General features: G+C 47.3%; 1 protein-coding gene across 1 annotated transcript in view; it reads left to right on the top strand.

Annotated features, from left to right (window-relative positions):
* VAC14 (VAC14 component of PIKFYVE complex) overlaps nt 1-22,561 on the top strand; it is a 137,871-nt gene that overhangs the window by 69,649 nt on the left and 45,661 nt on the right. Inside the window, exon 14 of the mRNA XM_036751805.1 lies at nt 8,290-8,422. Within this exon, the coding sequence (XP_036607700.1) occupies nt 8,290-8,422 (133 nt within the window). The remainder of the gene's footprint in view (nt 1-8,289; nt 8,423-22,561) is intronic.

The raw sequence follows: 22,561 nt of genomic DNA, 5'->3' as shown, positions 1-22,561 counted from the left end.
GGCAGCCTGTACAATATGCTGGCCCTCTGTCACAGCGAAAACAAAATTTCCAAACTCTTCTACTTCTCCACTTAATGCATGTCCTCCTTTTCCTCAAACTCTAGTGTGAGGATGCTTCCCAGCCTGCTGACCTGTCCTCCCCCATGCTCACTTGCCTCCCTCTCTGAATGAGGGGATACAGTGTGACACAGTATAGCCCACGGCTCTAGGTTTGGCTTTTATCAAGAGTCCTCCATAGCTATTGATGAGAAGCAAGTGTTTCCGTTCTGTCCAAACTCTGAGTACATATTGAGTCAGGAAAGTTGGACTTTAGAGACTTTTGAGCTTTCTCACACTGAAAAGGAGAAACTAGCTGGAGGTTCCTGAACTGTCTTTAATGTGTTACATTGTGCTCTTTCTCCCTCTCTCTCTCTCGTTCTTTCTCTCTCTCCCCCCTTGTCCCCTCCCCCACACATACACACGTTTTTGTAGCCCTGACTATGAAAAATCCTTTTTTCTTCTTTTCGATTGGGTGCCTCCATAGTGGTTTGAAGAGAGGATTCTTTAACAGAGGGCTCCCTTACCCAGAGTTGAGAGAGCTTGGGAAATGATGAGGCAAGCTTCCCTTTTCTCACTCCCCTTCCTCCCAACTTTGCACTCCATCCACCACTGACTTCTCCCCATGTTTACTAGAGGATGTATGCTTTTCCTAATACTCTTAACAGTGCACTTTGAGTCTTGGCAAAGGCTGGTTTTTATGAGGGCAAACTGGGCTTTTGCTCAGCCTTCTTTCTCCACTCCATGCTGAGCACAGGAGCAGCTCCCCATCTGCTACCTCAGCCTCTAGGCCTCATAGTTATCTGATTCCTTATAAGCTTATTTGTGAACTCCTGGCTCCAAAACCAGAATTCCTCTGTCCTACCTGAAGCCCAGAAATGTTAACTTTTCCTTGTAGCAGAATAGCCTGGAGTCAGCTTTTCCCTGATCAGATTTTCCCGGGGATCTCTAGAGTTTTCCAGATCCTTCTGCTCAGTCTCTGAGACTTATTGCTACCTAGCTTGCAGAAGACAAAGTTTAGATTAGAAAGCAGGAGTTCTGGCTTCGATTCTTATTCGGGAGAAGCCCAGACAGAGTTCATACTAATGTTCAACCTTCTTTGGCCACTGGAGAGAAGGCCCCAGGTCCCCAAGCAGCTGAAGCCACTGCTCAGAGGAACCGCATGTCAGAGACATTTGGAAGTCTGGCTAGCTTATGACCCATAACTCCAGTGCTTTCTTGAAAAGAAATGCATTGTGAGAATTTGAATTATCTGAGAGGTTTTCTAACATGTTTTTGCCTTCTTTTCTCTCATTCCTTGAAATCCCTGCCTTTCTCTATCATACTCATTGGCCACGTGGCTTATGATGGCCTCTGTACTTAGGTCGACTAGTATGGGAACAGTATGGCCCAAAGAGAGATCAGTGCCTAAAAATGTTGGAGGGCATGGTTCCTATCCCAGAAGGGCCCAGATTCTTCCTTTAGCCAAGCTGGTTAGCCTGTCAGCAGATTGAGTTCTCCTATCTAAAGGTGTTACAGGTTGATTAAGTCACAGAATCTGAGAATGAACAGAGACTCTGGGTCTGCTTCTGCAAGTTGTCCCTTCTCTAGCCAAAGCCCCCCAGCAAGCTCAGAGATATGGGGGCTCACTCTAGTTCCTGTCTTGAAAGTTTCCCAAGTAGAATTTCAGATGGCCTTTTGACATTCAATCCAGGGTCTACAAATTCAGTCAATTCTCTAAGTTCAGTAAATCTTTGCTAAGCACCCACTGTGTGATAGGTCCTGAGGAATACAAGGACCAAAACTAAGCAGCCTGCCTTTGAGGAGCTTACATTTTACTAGGAGATCAGCCACATAGAGAGTGCAAGGGGCAAAGGGGAAACCAGACCAAGTGCACAAGAATGTTTGAGGAGGGGGGAAAGATTCTTCTTAATAAATACGAAGTGGGGGGAATTTGGGAAAGGTGTCGGGGGTGGGGGGAGTACCTGAGCTGAACCTTCAGCTTATGTTTTTAAAGGCAAGAAAGAAAAGGGAGTAGTAGATTCCAGGCGTTGAGTTAGGAAATGAAATATCAAGTTCCTAAAAAAATATCTAAGCGCTGGCATCTTGGTCCATTTTGGCTGAAATATTGACCGAGTAAAGGAAAGTCATGTGAAATGAGTTAGTGAAAGGTGGTTGGGGCCTGCTTGTGAGAGGTTTCAAATGCCAAGCTTTAGGAGATTTTCTCCTAGGACCAGGAGAGAGCAACTGATGGTGTTTTAGCACAGCAGTGGCACCATCGGATCTATGTCTTAGGAAGCCTGTTATGGCATCTATGTGAAGGATGGCTTAGAGATGTAAGAAACTAGAGGCAGAAGGAAACCCACTGAGAAGTGGTTCTGAGAGTCCAAGAAAAGTGCTGTGGGCCTGCCCTAGGCTGAGGCTATGTAGATAGAAAGGAAGTGCCAGAGTAAGAAGTGAGTGGAAGGCACATCTGGAAGGACTTGACAATTGGTTAGAAATAGGGACTGAGGGAGGAAGAAGAGCCAGAGTGACTCAGGTCGTGAGCCTGTGTGGCCCAGGGACCAGTGACTTTCTCCATAGAAATGAGGAAGGTTAGAAGAAGAGTATATTTAAAGGGTTAGAATGATGAGTTCAGTTATGGATGTATTGAATTTGAGGTACTGACAATACACTGAAGTAGGAATGTCCAGCAGGGCCCAGAACAGGCATTCCAGCAGCATCCAGAGACACTTCTTGAATAATGGTGGCAGTGAATGCTGAGGGAATGAGTGTAGAGAGAGAAGTCCCGTGACTAAGCTTTGTCTCCTTCTATGGAATGGTTCAGACTGAGGACCTGGACATTCTATAACATCCATTGGTAAAGTCTTCCAGCATTGGTTCCACCTATGTGTCATTGAAAATAAAATGCCAAAGGTAGCTTTAAAACTGGATGGTTTTCAAGGCCATGCAGTCATCAGGATCAGGAAGAGCCAAGTCTTGACAGAGGAGGTCCATGAGGTTGGTGGTGGTGGTTGTTTGTGCTTCGTTCTTGAAGAGGACCATGACATCAGGGAGGTGATACCATGACATGCAAGTGAGGGAGGGCTGTGCAAAATCACCAGCCTCATTTTCTTGTCCTGAGCCGTCTGGGCCCAGTGGCAAGATAAATCAGGACAACTGGAGAGGGCCCTCGATGAGGCTGAAGTGCTGTCTTGAAAAATAAAATGAGTGCCTGGCCATTCCCATGACCTCAGAATCTTGCAATCCATAATATCTTCTTTGTTGATCCTGAAGCAGCCATCATGTCCTCCATGGTCTTGGTATAGGGTTCCAATGCCCTGGGTTAGTATTGAGTTACTCCAATATATGACACCGTAGAGATTGCTAATGCAGAGCATTTTGGCAGTTTCTTGATATTGTAGGTGTTAATCTCCTGGCTCAGAACATAGTCCAACAGCTTGGTTACCAAGTAGGAGTTAGAGATCATTGTCATGAAAAATTTGGTGAGAACAGTGGTGTTGGCTCCCCCTGCCAGCCCTTTCTGTGAACGTTTGGCCTGGGGTCCTGTCTCCCTGGCAATAACTGTACCAGTGGTAGAAGACATCACAAGTACCAGACCAAAGGTGGTGGTGTCTAATAGAATGGTGAGGGGGCTCCCCAGCCAGTTGCCGTCCTGCCTGGGCCCAGACTCAGAGCACTTAATAGAATTCTTTGTGCTGCCCTTCTACATGGTAGTGACAGCAAAGAGGAAACAAACCAATTCGATGTGGCACTTACAGGGACTTAGGGCATTGTGGACTCTTAACCATCAAGACCCAGAGACTTGAATGACAGTACTAATAATGACAGCTGACATTTGTATAGCACTCTGAGGTTTACAAAGTACTTTGTGTACTCTCTCGTTGTCTCCTCATAGCAGCTTTTACAGATGGGGAAACTCTGGCTGAGAGGTTGTGACTTTCCCATGGTCTCACAGCTATTAAGTAGCATCTCTTCCCAATGCCCTGCAAAGGCATCCAGCACCTCTGTTATGGAGGAGATATACCTGAATCAGTCTCTGCAGAGGAGAAATCCTTCTTTGGCTAACACCCAGGTGGGTCCCGTTTCTTTTTGGAGTCTCTGCAAACCTTCAGCTATCACGGGCCTAAAAGTGTTTGGGAGGACATCAGACTACCAGAAAGCACCCAGCAGAAGGCCTTTGAAGCTAGCTGTCTTTATATCTTCTTATACATAGTACTGGGTGTTTGTGTATGTATGAATATGTGTGTATGCATGCCAGAAAACATACTTTTTAATTGCATAGACCATGTATAACTAAATTGTCAGCACGAAGGTAGGGAAAGCCAAAGATTGAACAAGAAATTGGGCCATGTTAGAGTAGCTGTATCCTAGGGATTCCCCTTGTAAGGCACCAGCCTCACTTAAGCCCGAGTGTTGGGTTAACACCCTGTACAAGAATGTGATACTTGATACTAAAAAGAGCCCCCGTGGGCAAGTGAATGAAGAATGTTTGCCACTCCGGTCACCTAGTACTTCATAGGCCGCAGGCTTTCTCAGTAGGAATCCTAGAATGAAGCCTGCTCATGTCTCCCTGAAACTTAGACTGTGTAATGTGCTCAAAGACATCCTTTAGGTTTCTCCCAAGAAAGCAGAAGGCCCTGAGGAGGGCTTTTCTTAGGGTAAATATCAGGAAAAATTCCTCTTTTAGGTAGATCTAACTTCTTCTGCATAGGGAACTTTGAGAGGAAGTAAAGTCAAAAGGAGATGGATGCTAATGAATTAAACTAGAGTGGGCTCCTCAGGAACACATGGTTGGACCACTTTTCACATCTCTAAGATCTGTCCCCTTTTCTCTACTCACAAGGCTACCCATGTCCTCATCACCTCTTGTCCATGCTGATGCATCAGTCTCCCAGCGAGACTCCAGACTTCTCTCTAATTCATCCTCCATCTTGCTGCCAACAGAGCCTTCAAAAAGCCGTGTGGTCTTGTTGCCTGGCCTTTGTGAGAAACACTTAGTGCTTCCCTATTGCCTTTATGATGCACGCTTCTCAGCTCGGACCTGACTCATTGCACATCAGGCCCCTTCGCTCACTCTTCTTTCTCAAAAGACTGAATTGATGACTCCTCAGATTCATCACTGCACTTCCCATCTCCTTGCCTCTGCACAGGTTGGCCCCCATGGACTGCCTTCAGTCCTCACCTCAGCCTCTTGGAATCTTGAGCTTTCTTTTTGGGCTTAGCTCAGGTGCACATCTGCCCAAGTCCATCCTCAATCCCTGGGTTGTTAGTGCTCTTTCCTTCCCCCTCAAATCATTTTCTATGTGCATATCTCTTTAAGTGCTGTCTTATTCCCTGTCCCCAGTACAGTAGACGTTCCTCCAAGGCTAGGACTTTCTAGTTTTGTCTTTGTAGCCCCAGTATTTAGTCAAGCAGCTGGTGCCTCATTAAGGCATGTTGCCTTTTTAGATTGTAACACTCAGTTCGCGGTCATGCACGTTCTTCATATGTGATGCAGAGATAAAATCCCAGCAGTGTGGAGCCTCCAGGGTAGAAGAGTTTTATGGTAAAAGAAGCCAAAATGTGGATTTGCTGGGCCTGTATGGCCTTGGATGTCATTTGATTATACTGGGGAATAAGCTGCATCCTTAAATCACAAGTACAACCTCACTTCTAATTCTAAACTCCTTTGTGTTCCTTTGACCTTGGTCTCTCTGTTTTCTCTTCCTCTCCTATCTGCCAAATTACCTCTTGTCTCATCATCTTCCAGCCCACTCAGAGCACTTCACTTGTGGGGCTTGAGGGAGTGGAACGTAAAGCATTGGGTTAAGGGAAAATAGCAGCCCTGTCCATCACACATGTATGCTCCACATCCACATTAATTGGGAAGATGGGGAGGCCTGAGTGAGGGGGACGTCACACAGATACGGTTTATATTCTTGTTGCATATGAAGGTTAAGCTTCTAGAGGACCAGAATGCCAAGATCTTCCATGCTCTACTTCACAGGATCTATCCAGTGGTAAACATTAGAGTGCTATTCATTACAGCAAGGACCCGATTACATGGAGTTCTGGGCTTGCTGCTTTGCAGACAAGGTTCTGTACACAGGTTCACTAGATTCGAGCCTCACTTTAATTTCATCTGGCCCACAGGGCAAGCCGATAGGATGGTAAAGACATAGCAGGCCTTTAAAGGTTTTTAGCTAAAATACTCTGAGAGGGCATCAGTGGGTCTGTACCTCCATGACCCATTACCTTAAAACTGCTTATTCAGTCCCTGCTCTGTGCCCTGCGTTGTGCCAAGTACTGAAGATGGAAGGCCAAAGTGAAAAAATACCCACTCAAAATGAGCTCGCATTGTAATGGAGGAGACAAGAAGTACATATAAAAATCTAGACGGCCTGAATAAAGGGAGGCCAATAGTGGTTGGGGCTTTCAGGAAAGACTTCATGCAGAAGGTGATGCCTGAGCTCCATTTTATGGGAAGAGAGGGAGTATAAGTGAGAAGTAAGCAGGCATTCCAGGCATGGGGGACAGCCAGTTCAAAAACCCCGAGAGCAAGAGAGCCTCTTGAGTAAGGAACATTTGAGTAAGAGAACCTCAGTTTGAGTGCAGAAGGAAGAGCACTGTCTAGGAGACTGGAAAGCTAGCTTGGGACCAGGTTTCATAGGGCTCTCAAAACCAAACAGAGCAGTTTATGTTTTATCCTAGAGAGTAGAAAGCCAGTAGCATTGGTTGATTAGGGGAGTCCTGTGGTCAGATCTATATTTGGGGGAAAATTTTTGACACCTATGTGTAGGCTCATCTGAATTGGGGAGGCTCTTGAGGGAGGGAGACCCTTTAGGAGGCGGTTGAGCCAATGAGGGTTTGGACTGAGATGATGACTTTGCAAATAGAGAGAAGAGGGTCAGACACAAGGTGTGAATGTGTCAAGATTTGGCAGCTGACTGGTTATTTGGTGAGAGGAGGAGTGAGGAATCCAGGATGGAGCCAAGATGATGAGCCTGAAACACTGGAAGGATCATGGTGACTTTGACAGGAATAGAGAAGGGTTAGCAGGAGAGACGACGAGTTCAGTTTTAGACATGTTGAGTCAGCGATGTCCCTGGGACATCCAGTTTGAAATGTCCAGTAGACAATTGATGATAGAAGATTGACACCAAAGGTAGAGAAGAGTCCTGTGCATGAAGGAGATGGCTAAACCCATGGAGCTGATGAGGTAGAGAAGAGGAGAGAGCCCAGGACAGAAACACGAACACCTACGTGTTAAGCGACATGATAGAGATGACGAGCCAACAAGATAAAGAGCTGGCAGGTAAGTAGGAGGAGAACCAGAAGTGTCCTGAAAACCCAGAGAGGAGAGAGGGTTCTGGAGGGTGGTCAGCAATGCCAGGTGCAGCAGACAGGTGAACAAGGATTAGGACTGAGAAGAGGCCATCAGGTTTGTCTGTTCAGAGCTCCATCACTGGTGACCTTGGAGAGCACCGTTTGAACCTAGTGAGGAGGTAGGAAGGCAGGCAAGCTGCAGAGCTGGGGAGTGGTTGGGAGGAAAGGCAGTAAAGGCAGTAGGTGTGACAACTTTTTCAAGGAATTTGGCTGAGAAAGGAACCCTTTTCTGAATAAAGCCAGGTGAGGGACTCCACAGTGCCCAAGGGAAGGAAGATAGGATGCTCCATGTTCAAGTAGAAAGGAGAAAGATGGTTCTCAGCTTCTTCATTTGGCCCTGAAGCTACCTTTGTCCTCCACCTCTGTATCATTGATCCCATGAGCTCAGGTGATTTCAAGGAGGCCAGCATTAGGCAGAAGTTAAACTATTTTGTGACAGATCTTGCCAATGTTTATAGACTTTATAAAACTCAAATTGTACTATAGTTCTCCTTTCTTTGAAAGTAGCATTAATAAAGGAGTTGCCTCTTTGCCTCTCATAAGTTTGGCAGACATTGAAATTATGGGTCTTACCTGTATTTTCCTTTTTCTCTCCCTCAGCTATTGTAGAGAACTGAATTACTCTTTGTACAACGTTAAATATTGTTTGCTAAAAAGAGTTTTGTGTTTTAAAAGTAAATAATTGCATGGAACATACTGTATTTCTGTAAGGACAAGCTCAACTGCAGTTTCTGCCCAGGGTCTTTGACTTCCTTCTGCAGACCATCGGTCTTGGACAGAAGAGTTCTCCCACCCTGCATAGACATTTGCTTGCCTTCAGGGTGTTTCCTTTGGTTGGATTCCGTGTGGGTCCTAGCCCCATGCGTCTCAGCCGGTCTGACCAGCAGCGCTGTTCCCTCTTTCCAGGTACCAGAGGTTTGGAATGCTCGCCTTCCTCTCCCACCATGAATTCTTACTTTTACAAGTTTATGATCAACTTGCTGAAGAGGTTCAGCAGTGAACGCAAACTCCTGGAGATCAGAGGAGCCTTCATCATCAGGTCAGCCTCCGCCTTCTTCCTCACTAGGTTCCTGCTTTTCTTCTTAAAATGATGGCGGCCACGTGCTAGAATCACCGTTTTCTTTTTCCCCACCATTGTCTCCTCCCTTCCCCCACCCCATTCTTTTTCTTACCCTGTGTTTGTCCTTAAAGAGAACTCAGAACTTCTTCGGCTACACCTTGAACATCATACCTAGTAACTAGTATTGCCTTTACGAGGCAAGTCAAGGTTGATGTTTCAAAACAAAGAGATTCATTTTTTACATGTTGAGAGACCATATTTTCCCCCAAGGTTAAATATCCTCTTATTAAGCTTTGTTGTCAGATCCTATTTGGTGGGGGAGACAAATGAGCCAGATGGAGCATGAAATGAGGCTGAGCTTTAGGGAGTCAGCCTGCTGAGCCTGGTGGTTTGTCTGGGGTCAGTGGCAGCGTTGTCTGGACCAGGCTCTCCTGTTGAGATGAATCTGCTGGCCCCGCCTCATCTGTGGTATGGGGGGACGGGCCTGACCTGCGAGCTCCAGCACTGTGATCAGAAGGGGAGTTGCTGAGCCTGAGCCTTTGTTTCCCACTTGACTCTAGAATGGGGTCACTGGAAGAGCGGCCTGTGACAGCTGGCACAGTGTCACCTTCAGGCCCATTGAATCTAGGGCACAGAAGCAAATTCTGATGGAGTCACTTAGGGGTGTGTCTCTGGAGAGGCCATGCTGCCCCTGGGTACTGTCAAAAATGGAAAATTTGATCTATTCCCCACCTCCCGGGACTTACCATCTAAATGAAAATTCGGGAAAGCATTCCATGATGGAGGAGTAAATGCTGAATGTGGGATTCTGTAGAGGAAGTGTAAAGCTGCTGCCAGGCAGCCCCAGGAGGCAGGAAGCAGGCTGATGATGGGGACGATAGCTTACTTAACACCCAGCCCAGCAGTTCAGTATGACAGTTTGTCCAGCTCTTCCCTTCAAGGAATAAAAAGGAAGGGAGATAGCTGGAAAAAATAAATCTCCTTTCTTCTTGCATGTGAGGTGGTCAGCTTTGATCTTGCACTTAGCATGGATGGGAGGCAGGCAGCCTGGTGCAGTGGACAGAGCCAAGCCTGAGGGCCTGTGCCTTGTCTCATCTCTAGCCCTTTTTAGCCATGGGACCTCAGGCAAGTCCTTCTGAGCCTCCTTTTCCTTTCCAGGCCCTGTTCCTATCCCTAATGCCTCCTTCCTCCTAGTGTTACTTTGAGGAGTAAATGGGACAGTAGCCCTGAAAAGGCTTTGAAGACTGGGGCATCCTGTTGACAGGACAGGACGAGAGGGGCCCAGCCTTGTAATCAGAGGGCTGGACGTAATGGCTGAGCAATACCAGGGCTGCTGGAATGTTCCTTTTTCCTTTGAGGCAGGTGAGAAGGATGCAGTTCATGTATTCTTTTTGTTCAGCACACATTGAGCACCTCCCAGGTGCCAGGTCGTACGCCAGGTACTCAACCGTCTTGAACACATCCTCATACATGCAAGGTTGTTTGGTTTCATTTGATGCTTAGGTATCTCAGGTATCAAAGGACAGCTGACAAGCCCATTTTGGAGAGAGAGAGAGGAAATCCACAGAGTCTTCTGATTCCTAGGTCAGTCCAAGCTAGACCCCTAGCACTGGCCCAGCCTTGTGCCCTGAAGACCAGGGCCTTCCCTGCCATGGCTGGCTCCCCATGGACAGCCTCACCCCAATATTTGGGGCCGTAGTTACGGAGGTAGGCCATGCCCAGGTTCAGTCCAGTCTTGGACCGAGGTCTGGCACAAGTTCCCAGCTACCTCACCCTCAAACAGCATCCCCCCAGCCTCTTACTTGAGAGTCATAAAATCTGCAGCATGACACGGCATAGAGGATAGCAAGCCTCCTGGAAGACCTGGGTTCAAGTCCTGCCTCTGATGGGCAAGTCCCTATAGTTTCAGTGTTCTGGGCAGCTCTCCAAGTCTCCTAAGTTGTAGAAAAGGGAGTGATGGTCTGCATTGGTGGCAGGAATTTCCTCACCTGGGAACTCTCTATACTAGAGAAATCCCAGCCTGAATCAACCCCTGCCCCAGTATAGTCGCTCATCTCCTATTTGGGCTTCTTCAGTACAGTTCATTGGCCCCATCAGCTTACCTCACTGTTCAGTCTGCATCAGCCACCCCCAGCACTCAGCCCTTAGTTGTTACCATTACCCACCAGAGCAGCCTTCGGTCTCTCATCATCATCTCCTCTCTTGCCTTTCTGTCCCACTCCTCCTAAACTATTTTTTGAGGCAATCTCCAGTCCTTCCATGGCTGCTATTCTTGCAGTCATCTGTGCTCTGATCTCCTGGTATTAACCAATCCGTGGTACTCCAGTCTTGAGCCCCTTGCCTCCTCTGCTCCTGAGGATTATCTTTGATTCTCCTTCACTCCCTCCCTCATCTTCTGCTTGCACTCTGAGACTGCTGAAAGTTACCAGGGAAAGCCACCCAACCATGTAAGCCACCGGGGCTTTTCTATTGCAGAGAAATCCTTTTGTTCTTTGACTCCTATCATCAATTGTTTGAAACCTTCTCTTCTGTCCTAAGCCCCCAACGTTATCCCTGCTCCCTTCTCTCTTAACAGATGTCCTTACTTCCGGCTTTAATAAGAAAAACAACTCAGTCATTCAGCATTCATTAAATGCTTGCCCTTTTAAAAAGCACCTACTATGTGCTGGGTACTTTGCTAAGTGCTGGGATTACAGAAGAAAGCAAAAGACAGTCCCTGCCTTTGAGGAGTTCACAGTGTACGGAGGAGACAAGAAGCAAACGAGTATGTACAGACAAACTGTATACAAGGCGAATGGGAAGGAATGAAAAGATGGAAGGCCCTGGAATTAAGAGGGGTTGGGGGCAGCTTCCTGTAGAAGATGGGATTTTAGCTGGGACTTGAAGGAAGCCAGGAGGTGAAGATGAGGACGGAGGGCATTCCAGGAATGGAAGACAGCCAGAGAGAATGGCAGGCCTTGAAAACAGATGAGAAAGGTAGGCAGGAGGGGGGCCTGGGACAGCAAGGAGTCCAGGAGAACCTCAGTGCATACTGAAAGCTTAACCCACTCTGTGCCTCAAACCCCTCTTCATCTTCATTCTCTGCCTTTATTCCAGCTCCTGGGGTAGAGGTGGCTTAGCCCCTGTCCTGGTACCCTTGGCGCTTGCCCTGGAATCTTCAGCCTCTGTCTTGCTGGCTACTTCCTTACAGACTGCAAACCTTCTTAGGTTTATACAATCCTGACCCTGAACATACCTTCCCATATTTCCTCCCCACAGGTGGCTTTTCACTCCCAAGGTCTTCAAAAAAATTGTCCATACTCACGGCCTTTATTTCCTCACCTTCCAGTCACTTCTTAAATACTTTCAGTCTGGTTTCTAGCCCTACTACTGCATTGAAACTGCCCTTCCCAAGATTCCCAATGATCTTTTATCTCCAACTCCACTGGCCTTTTCTCTGCCCACATCCTCCTGGACCCTCTGCAGCCTAAGTGCCCTCTCCTTTGGTGACTTCCCTCTCACTGTTCTGTCCTGTCTGATTGTCCCTTCCTCTTGATCATGACCTACCTGATGTCCCCCTAGGGCTCTGTCCTGGGCTGCCTTCTCTCTCTCCACATGTTCCCTTAGGGATCTCACCCGCTCTGTGGATTCAAGTTTATATCTGTGCAGATGGCTCCAGAGTCCATGTCTAACACTGTTCTTTCTCCTGAACTCTAGCCCCACATTGTTAAGTCTGTGCAGCTCATTACCCTGTGGATGCTCATAGGCTCCTACCCCTTCCCTCCTCAGCCAGTCCGTCTTCTAAGCTGCCTCCCCATCACCCCAGTTCCCACCTTGGAGTCATCCTCAATGACTTGCTCCCCAGTCAATCCTAAGTCATCAGTCAGTCCTCCATGGAGTATCCGTCGCTCTGTCTGGTCAGTTGTGTTTCCAAGTCTCCCTCTCTCCATTCTCCTTTCCCCCCTCCTCCCCACCCCACTCCATCAAACTCTTATCACCTCTTACCTAAACGACTCTTGCAGCAGCCTCCCACTTGGCCTCCTGAGTTCCTTTCTCTCCCTTCTTCACACAACTCCCCAAATCTTCCCGAGTCACTCTTCTGCTCGGAAGTCTTCACTGTCTCCCCTCTGCCTCCTCCTTCAGTGGTATTCAAGGCCCTCTACAACCTGACTCCACTCTTTTTCTGGCCTTGTTTCCTATACTGTCCTTATGTTCTACTCTTCAGCCGTCTCCCTCTTGCATGTAGTCACACCAGCTTCTCCACACTTCTCTGCTCCTCTAAGCTGAAGACTTGGCAAGTCAAAAATAGGGGTTTTAGTGATAGGAAGAAAGGAAGAAGGCCAGCAAGCTCTCTCTACCATTTTGCTTCTGCATAGATAATAAATTAGGGTGTGAACTGAAGTAATCTCCAAAATGGACCCGAGCCACAGAATCTGAGAGTTGGAAGGGCCTGCGCCTGAACAAGGTTCTCCTCCCTGTAGAGCATTCTAACAGCTTGTCAGTCAGCCTTTGCTTTGAGACCTCACTACCTGCCTAAGCTACGCCTTCCATTGTTTAATAACTCTGATAGTTAAGAAGTTTCTCTCTCTGCCACACCTGAATCTGCCCTTTGGCAGCAGGCAGCTGCAGCTCCTGGTTCTGCTCTCTGGGGCCCAGGAATATCACGCTGATGCTTCTTCCACAGCGCCACCTTTCATGTACATGGGTGTAGCTGTCACGCTTCATCTTCCCTTCCTCTAGGCGAATGGCCTCAGCTGCTTCTGTTTTCAAGTGTTGTCATCCTGGGGGCCATCCTAGGCACGCTGCCATTTGTCAGCGCCCTTTCTGAACTGTCGTTCCCAGAACTGAATGATGTTTGCCATGCAGTGTGACTGGGGCGGAGTGCAGCAAGGCCGCCGACTCCCAGTCCTGGCCACCTGATCCTGGACACTATCTCATTGCAGCCTAAAGCACATTCAGTCTGGGGACTGCTATGGATCTTCTCAGGTCTCCTTCATCTGATTTTGCCTTTGGGGGTCAATAGCTCGTGGTGAAAGCAGTTTATGACCTTGAACTGTCAGGGCAGCCCCAACCAAGTCTGAGCCACCTAATTGCCAGGCTCCTTACTTCATATACTGCCTCTTTATGAGGCAAAGACCTCCACGCTGTGTAGAGCCCAGGTTCTCCGGTGGACCTGAGTCCACCCTTTCTCCCACAGTGCTGCTTACCACCCAAGAACACACGTTTGCCCACAGCAGCACCCAGGAGACCAGAAGCACAGCGCTTACTACCAGTGCTGCCTACTTCTGTGCCCAAAAGCCAGCCAATTTCATGCCAGTCAGCTCAAAGAGAAATATCTGGATTCTTTCGGAATTCTCCCGGAGGCAGCAGCATGGCTAGCAGATTGCTTGGAGCAAGAAAGCCCTGGGTTCTCGTCTTGTCTCCGGCCGTCACTGCTGGCTGGGTGACTCTGAGCACATCATGTCACCTGACCAGCCCCCAGTTTCCTCCTCTGTGGCCTTTAAAGCCCCTGACAGCCCTAAGTTGATGATCACATAGTCCTACAAACTTGTATCTGTTACAGGACAAGACTCTACGGGAAATATTTCACTGGGAATGGACCTGAGCAGTGGGCAGTAGAACTGTCGGCCCGCTCTTTCTCTTTGTTTCTGGTTCTCTTTTCCTCCTCGTGGCTGAAGGGGCAGAAATGAGCTCCACATGGAGACGCCTGAGATGAGCCCTTTCAAACCTGATAAAACATTCAGTACATAATCTGTTAACCCTCCCCCATGGCATAACTGTCTATCATCATTGAGCACATCGTAGATTAGCGCCCGGTAAGAAGCAAGGAAAGAGAAACCCCCAAATGAGACAGAGAAGACTCTTCAGGTGTGGGATCTTTACCAAACCTGCTGCTGCTGCTTCTGCAGTGGTCCTGTCTGACCAAGGGCCCAACTTCAGAAGATGAGACAGCATGAAGTAGAGAAGAGTAACTTGAGAGCGCTCTTGAAGACAGACAGCTGGAGGTGCTTTCTTGGTAGGTGTGGAAGGCGTACGTTCCCTCTCAGACAGAGCGTGAATGTTTACCCTCTCTAGCATCCTGAGGGCAGTGCTTGAAACACATTACAACTGGGGACTGTGTTAGAATTAGTTCATCCAGAGATGAGCAAGGCCCATGGCCCATGTGTCACCACCATACAATCTGTTGTCTTGTGAAGATAGTTCCGACTCATGTCTGCACTAGAGAGATTCTGTGTAGCCCGATACCCCTCATCCCTCACTCAGATGTCCCTTAGGAACAGTATGGCATTATGCAGGCCCTAGCTTCCCCCTGGGCCACAGGGGAATGCTGTAGAGCCCTCACTCTGTGGCCCAACCTTCTCTGGCTTCCTCTCTAGTGCGATTTGGTTGTGGAGCAATGTGGTAGAGAGCCAAAGAAGCTAGAGTCCACATAGGACTCTTGTGCAGGAGAGAACTGTGTGTTGCCAGGCCTAGTCAGACTCCCACTGTAGCCTACAGGGGCAGGGACCGTGTGGCCTCGAGGACATATGTGGCCTTCGAGGTGCTTGGGTGCAGCCTTTTGACTGACTCTAAGTTTGACAAAACAAATCCTTTTGTGGAGGGGATTTGTTCTGTGAAGTTTGGATTCAGTCAAAGGGCTATACCTGAGGACCTAGAGGGCCTTGTGGCCGCAGGTACCCACCCCTGTAGCTAAACCATATCCCCAGCCTTCCTGGGACTTAGAGCTTTTTCTCTTCCTTTCATATTCTCTTGATACCTGGAATGGGAGGGTATACCTCCATGGACACCAGGATCAGGTCATCTGTCATACCCCACCACCTACAAAAATGAAACCCTAGAGTCTAGATTATAAACCCTAGAGAGGGAGACTGGTTGATGATTAAGCCTCACAACACCAGGCTATCTGCCCCCAATCTCAAGAGAAGTGCAGGCAGGGCATTGGGTTTCAGATGGTCCTGCTGAACAGTCCCCTGTCCATCCTAAAACAACACCACCGGGAGGTGGGCGTGTGGGTAAGCTTCCTCCCTCAGCTCCTTCCCACCCTACATGCTAATGTGGGCAGAACAAACATGGGACTTGTTTTCACGTGGACTCAGCAAAAAAGGCAGGAGGGGGTGGGAACCAGCCTCTTTGATCAAGTGTGATATGAACTCAGGCATAATCCAAACAGCTGTGATCTTTACAAGGGATGCTTCTGTGCTGGGAAGTGAGCAAGTCTGCGAAGACATTCTGCTTGGCCTGCCACGATGGCCCTCTGGCCAGCTGCCCCTTTTGCTTTAATGAACTGCATTTTTCCCTCCCTCTGTTGCCTTGCAAGGAAGAATGACCGGAACATGCTTTTTATTTTGATTTGGGGGGTTTCGCCTCTGTAATACTTTTTTGACCAATGTAACCAAGCACTGAACTTTTAAGACTTTGACCTGGTTAGGCCTCAGTGCACTTTGTAAGCTCAGGAGCTGCCTTCTGATGGGAAAGAGAGTTCTTGAAACCCTTGGTCTCTTAACTAGAAACAGGCCTGTGAAGTAGGTGGGGAATTTCTTAGAGGTGATGAAAGGTGAGAGATGGGTGTATGATAAAGATGGTTAGTTAGAGAATAATGGCTCCCTTGCTCTCTCAGCTGGTTCAGGTGAGAGGGGGCAATGCTGCACGTAACTTGTAGAAATCCCTTCCCACCCTTCACTTCTCTCTCTGTTTCTGTCTTCTCTTTGTACCAAAGCATGACCCATCTTTGACAGTACCTCCTAGGACTCTAAGCTGCTTCTCAGTAAATGGGCTCACTTCGAAATCTTTTGTGTCTGATCTTCTGGTATGTGTGGAAAAAGGATAACAACCAAAGCAATGAATGCTTCCTGGCCCCTAGAATCTGCATTTATTTCTAATTATAGAGATGGCTCAAAGAAAAAAACCCCTCTTTGACACACTTATTGGGAATTTACGGGCTGCTGGACTCTGCGAATATTATACTCTTGTTTAATTGTGGCCAAATCGCCATCAAGGCAGCCTGAACTGACCTGTACCCTTTGAACCACTGTTGTCCTTCTTATTCCCCATCAGGCCTCCCAGCCCTCTGCCTACGTCACCAGGATCAGCTACTCATTCCTTTGCCCTGTCCGATACCTGCACACTCATTCCTTTTCCTAAATAATTTCTCTGTAAGTCGCTCTATGAAGAATGAAGCTATGATCCTCCCTTTCCCACAGCTGCTCCCCCAAACCTAGCCAGTCTGTCTTAACCCACATGTCTCCAGTTAAATGACATTCTTTTTCAAATCACGCTTTGCCTCCAACCCTCAGCCAGGTCCTAGAATTTGAAGGACACGTGTACTTCAAGCACTTAGTTTGTACTCAGTTCTTATCTGCCACTTTCAGCTTTGATGGATTGCATCCATTTTATTGGAATAAAAATGAAGTGCAAAGATAAAGAGGATCCAAGTAGAAGGGCCCATATTGCCGAGGGATTTTGCTTTTACCAGTTTATTCAGGTCTATGCTGGGGCCCTGGCACAGGGGGAAGGTATAGAATGGGAATAGTGTGCAGAGATTTTGTAGTCCCTTGGCACCTCCCAGCAGCTGATCTCCATGGGAATGCTTCTTCTGAAATCCATCATCACCACTTGGCCAACCAGGCAGAATGTGGTGTCTAAAGTCATTTTGCACATGCTGCTGCCTTCTAAGCTCTTAAGTGGAGAGTGCTAGGGGAATGTAAGGGGCAGGTAGACTGGGGTAGAATTTTAAAAACTTGAGGAAGGAAGAGTTTTCCAGTGAAAAAGAATCCTGCCCTTGGGGGTAGACATTCCTAAGGAATATAATTGGAAAATGAGCCCCCTGGAGTGTCTTCTTAACCTTCCTTTCAGTTGCTTCCAATTCTTCCTATGAGTTTACTTCTTGGCACTCCACCCAACATCTTAGAAAGGCCTCAAGGAGATTGGAAAAGGCCATCCGAAGGGCAGGAGATGTCTACAAGACTCCAGAGCAGCCCTTCAGATGCAGAGAAGTTAGGATTTGGTGTCTGGGAAGGTAAAGCTAGGAGCTGGTCTCTTTAAATGTCCTCCCCAAACTGTCTCCAGTTGAGTTCACTGCCCTCCATGTTGGAGCTGCACAGGGACACAGATTACACCAAACTGCCTGTAAGAACTTGATGTATTTCCTTCGAAAATGGAAACCACATGTGATTGGCCTCCTTAGAATGGACCGGGATTAATTAAGTTCTTGTGTATATGTGTGCGTGAGTGTGGGGGGGTGAGGGAACAGGGCGAATGGGGAGGAGAAGAGGAAATGCAGCCTGGACAGGCCTTTGCACAGTTCCTCCAAAGGGCATTCTCCCCATTTTTCAAACATCCTCCTGGATCTCCCTCGGCAGAAAAAGCAGGAAGCATGCCCAAGGTTCCTGTGCTCTTGACTCTTGATGCTTTCTGGACTTCAGAAGACACAGAGTGGGTTTGGCACTATTATGGCATTGCTGAACTGTGTGTCAGGCATCCCACCTCCAGCTGCCCTGAGACCCAGCCTGCCCTTTCCTCTCTTCACATCCATCTACTAGAGCTGAAGAAAAAGCTAAGAAAATTAGGGAAACCCTCTTTCTCCTCCTCCTCCACAGGGGAACCTTTTTCCTCCTATCCTCATTGCACCCAGAGCTGTGTGTCCAATCCAAGTCCCAGTGCTTCTGGTGGCCCAGTTCCCCAAGCACATCCTCTGCTTCCTCCTCCTTCTGAACCCAGAAAAGCTCTTTTGCTTTGTAGCCAAAACACCCCAGGAACATTTAGGTCCCTTTACTGCAGCCCTTCTCCACAGGGTGGCCACAGGGCGCACATCAAGAACGTGAGAACCTAAACCTTTGAAGTTTGAGTCTTTGTTTCCATAGGGAGACTGTAGTGTTTTCCAGGTCTGTTTGCCTGTTTGTTACAGTTACAGTTGTTAGGTACTAAGGGTGCCAGAAAACTTTGAAAAGTTTGATTAGAAACTCAGGCGGTTTGATCAATTGAAATGTTGCAGGGAGCTCACTGAACATAGCTTGGCGTCTTTTTTGAAAATAATAGAAGAACCCTCTAAAAGTAATTACTTCCATATTCTGCCCTCCCCTCAGGCCAACCATTGGATAAGACTGTATCAAAGCCATTGTAAATACATGTAGGGGTCTTGATTATTAAAAGTTTGTAGTGCTGTAGGCGATGGAGATATTTTTCAAAATCAAAGTCTCGTATTTAATGGTTCTTACACTCCAAAAAAGTTCTTTTCTCCTATCATTCAAGTTTTTGCTTTATCTTCATTGAAGAAATAACAGCTTTTAGGAAAAGATCAAACAAAGCTGCCTGTTCCTTGTAGGAAAAGTAATACAGTTCCTGAGCACTTGGGGTGATTTTGACTCGGAGGAGCTTGGTTACGGGGGAGCTGAGCCTTAGCTTTGGGTCTCTGTGGAAGATCATAACCACTTGGGAAGCAGCTGGTCGAGTCTGTGTGTGGGGAAGTGCTCTGAGCAGTCCAGATACCTATTTTTAACCCACACTATAATGGGACTTCTGAGCTCTTAGTTTCCAAGGTGAATTAATGGACTTTAAAAAAAATTCATGACTGCATCTCCCAGAAGGATATATGGCTTGTTTGGAGGGTGGGGAGGAGGGGGTGTTAAAAAGAGGAAATGTTTCATGTTTGTGGGAGTAGGGTGAGATTATTGCTAAAGTATATAATTTGCTTCCAGTCCATTCATTTCAGTGTGAGAGTGGGTGTGATCAAGAACATTCCTAGTATATTTAAACTGCCTCTATATTGCAGCCCTCAGGCCTAGAGGACTCTGGGCTTGATGTCCTTTTCAAGGATTAACTTTTAAGTATCACAGACCCATCCATTTTTCTTCAGTGCTTTTGAGCTAATGGGTCTTTCATGTTTAGATGAGTATAAGTCCTTAACTGAGTTCTTGATTGGAAGCATAAAGGAGGAAACCATGTATTGGGTCAGAGGGAAATGAGAAAATGCTCCTTTGGCGTCACTTATAGGAAAGCCAACCCAAAGAATGGGCCAGCCCTAGAGCAGGCATACCCTTCCTGACCACCACCACAGTCTTACCTTGGAGATCCCTGGAGGTGATAAAATGGCCCAGGCACAGGTGGATACAGTTGATAGTTGTGCGTGTTTAGGACCCCTAGAGTAAGCAGGGGAATGCTTATGGTCCCAGTGAAACGGCTCTCTCAAGGCAGCAGGGAAGCCCCAGCTCCTGACCAGGGATTATTGAGAGAGAGATTTGTCCAGTATGGGGTCCTACTACTCATATGCACCACAGCTGATCTCTCTCCCTTTTTTCCTATACCAGGGAATATAATTCCTGCTTTTGGTGACTTCTGCCACCCATCTGAGGGCAGGTCTAGTGGTACTTTTTCCCTGTCTCTCCTCTCCCCTGTCCTTGCCCATCAATCACCCTGTCCTACCTCCTAGCCATTTTTAGAAATTCTAATATCACTGGAATCATGTGATGTTTGATACCCAGTGCGCTGCTTGATCTGATGGTCCCCTGACCCTTCTTCATTGAGCTGTATCACATCCCTTTTCCCTCCCAATTATTCAGTTTTTCTCTTGGCTCCTGCCCTTTTCCCTGTTCACATTGAACTCCGAGGACCTACTTACTCTCTGGAGCACACTTTTAAAAATCTTTCTTGTTGTTTCTTTTGCTACCCATCTCTTTTTACCTCTCTTTGGTATCTAATTTCCCAAATTCAGACTTTTGTGCAGCTTCTGCCTCTCCCTCCCTGAAGGAGTGACACTGGTTGCCCTCACCCCCACTCCTAGTCACATGCTTCAGGCTCTTCCCCAATTTCACTTGGCCAGTTTCCTGTGCTTGAATCTATCTAAGCCTCCTTGTTCTCCCAGTAAGCTCCCTTCTTTACTGTGGAAATGTAACACCTATCTCACTTTCACCCTTGTCATTCCTCCCTGATGACGGGCTTCCCTGATGTGCCCACTTTGCTCTTTCCTTCTCCAGCCATTCGGAAAGGTAGAAGAATCCATGGCATTGCTATAGCTGCACAGAGAAACAAGCATAAAATTGGCTTCCAGCCAGTATCGCTGTCTAACTCAGCCCTGTAATAACGCATTTATTTTTATTTACTTCAGATTCTTTGTGGCCCATAATCACTAGTTCTTGGTCTTCTTTCTTCTCCTTCTGGTTAGGAGAGTGTTGGTCAGAAACATGCTCTCTGTTACCCTGAACGTGATGCGTGAGTGGGCTTAAGGGGAGTTCAGGCAGGAACTCCCCTTGATGGCTGCCTCAGCTGTTCCAGCTGCTCTGGAGTCTGGCATAATGGTTTGGTTTTTCAAGCAACCAAAAAACTAAACTTTTCTCTCTAGAAATGGACATTCAGATGCCTTTACCCCATCACCCTTCACATATGTAGACAGGGCAAGAAGAGACACTGTCCAAGACCAAATAGTGGGTCAGCTGTGTATTGTGACTGAGATTAGAACTCAGGCTTCCTCCACCTAGGCCTGGGCTGCCACCTGCCTGGTCACTCAGCCTCAGCCTTATAAGCTATCCTTCTGCTTGGAGAATGTAGAGTCCTATAGCCAGACAGTGACCTGGGTGCTCACTGGGTCACCATGGCAGCCACCATCATTTCCCAGCAAAACATGTTCATGATGGGGTTAGCTAATGGAGTTTATGAGCAGAACAAATACAAAAATAAAAATTAGTAAAATAATGACCTGGTCCACAGAGTGGAGAGGAGCAGGTAACGGTGCTTTGGCATATTCAGGTGAAGCAGCCTTCTACAGGGATAAAATAAACCATCTCTTTTTCCTTCCATCGTCATTCCATACCTGAGAGAGGAATCCTCCTGCTACTTGGTTATTTTAAATTTAACCAAAAGAATAAATGATTCTTTTCTAACATTTAATTTATGGTAGGCTGAGACCAAGAAGGCAAGTGATCGCCATGTGATTTATTTTTCTCTGACACCCTTCTCCCAGCTGGACTTGGGCATTCACAAAATGGTGGCTACCTGGAGGTAGCCAAGAAAAGCCTGTGGTGTTCAGCTTGAATTCCAAGTTCAATCCAGGGGTTTTCCATCAGTATTGATGGACCAAGTGTAGCCTCCAGGCTCGAGTGAACTCTGAATGAAAGTGAGGGAAGGACTAGAGCAAAGAATGAGAATCAGTCGGGGCAGGGTGGGTACTCAGTTCTTGAACCTTTGGGAGTGTGGGGAGTCCCCACTGTTTCCACTCTGCTAGGGACCTGGGTTTGATGCTCTCTCAAAGTAGCATTTAGTGTTCCATTCCCTCCTCCCAACCCCTGCTGACTGCAGCTGTAACTAAATCAGGGATTGGCATTTAAAGACCGCCTGCTACAATTTAAAATCAAAACAATCTTTAGAGCCCCAGTGCGTTTGTGATACGGATTAAAAATTCTTACAGGTTTGGGGTTTTAATAATACTTCAATCCTTCCTCCTATCAACATTTTCCAATAGCAGGCCATAGAAATTGGTCTTAGAATCTCTCTATACCTGCTACTTCTTACCCTTGCTGGCAGAATTCTCCAGCATCACAATTTCTCCCTCATTCCTAACACTTCTTTTCTCTTTCCTCTTCCAACCCCCTTGTTTTCATAATGAAAAGAAACTGAATGAGTAGCAATAAGGAGCTCGGTTGCTTCCTTGGAAAATTAGGCCACAGCTGTCAGGCCAAGCAAGTGCAGATACATCTCTTAGGATGGAGCTGCCCAGAGCAGCCACTCAGCCCCCTCTACCACTCCCCTTTTTAAATATAGGTTCCCAGGAGCAGAGAAGAAAGCAGAATGTTGGGGAATGGGAGCGTAGCAGGAGGTAATTGATTCATCCTGCAGGGAGAGAGTATCTGGAGCATGAGATCCCAGCTACTGCTGACATGGGGAATTCCAAGCCAGGATGTTTTAAGGGCCAGGGAATGTGCGGCTGTCATTATCTAGCTGAAAAAGGAAGGGCTAATGTGTGTCTATCTTAGGGCTCCATTTGATGTTCCGATAGCGGTAAATGCCACCTGAAGCAGGGCCTGCCTTTCCGTGCTAGAGGGGGGTGTTTCTTAGCTTCCCCATGCTGAGGCCTGGCAGGGGGCTGTGCCCAGCCCTGAAGCATCAGAGCCACCCTGCTGAACATTTTAAGTACTTTCAGCCCAAGAAGAA

Source organism: Trichosurus vulpecula, chromosome 3 (genome assembly GCF_011100635.1).
Source record: "Trichosurus vulpecula isolate mTriVul1 chromosome 3, mTriVul1.pri, whole genome shotgun sequence".
NCBI lineage: Eukaryota > Metazoa > Chordata > Mammalia > Diprotodontia > Phalangeridae > Trichosurus > Trichosurus vulpecula.
This window is presented reverse-complemented; position numbering and strand designations above follow the sequence as displayed.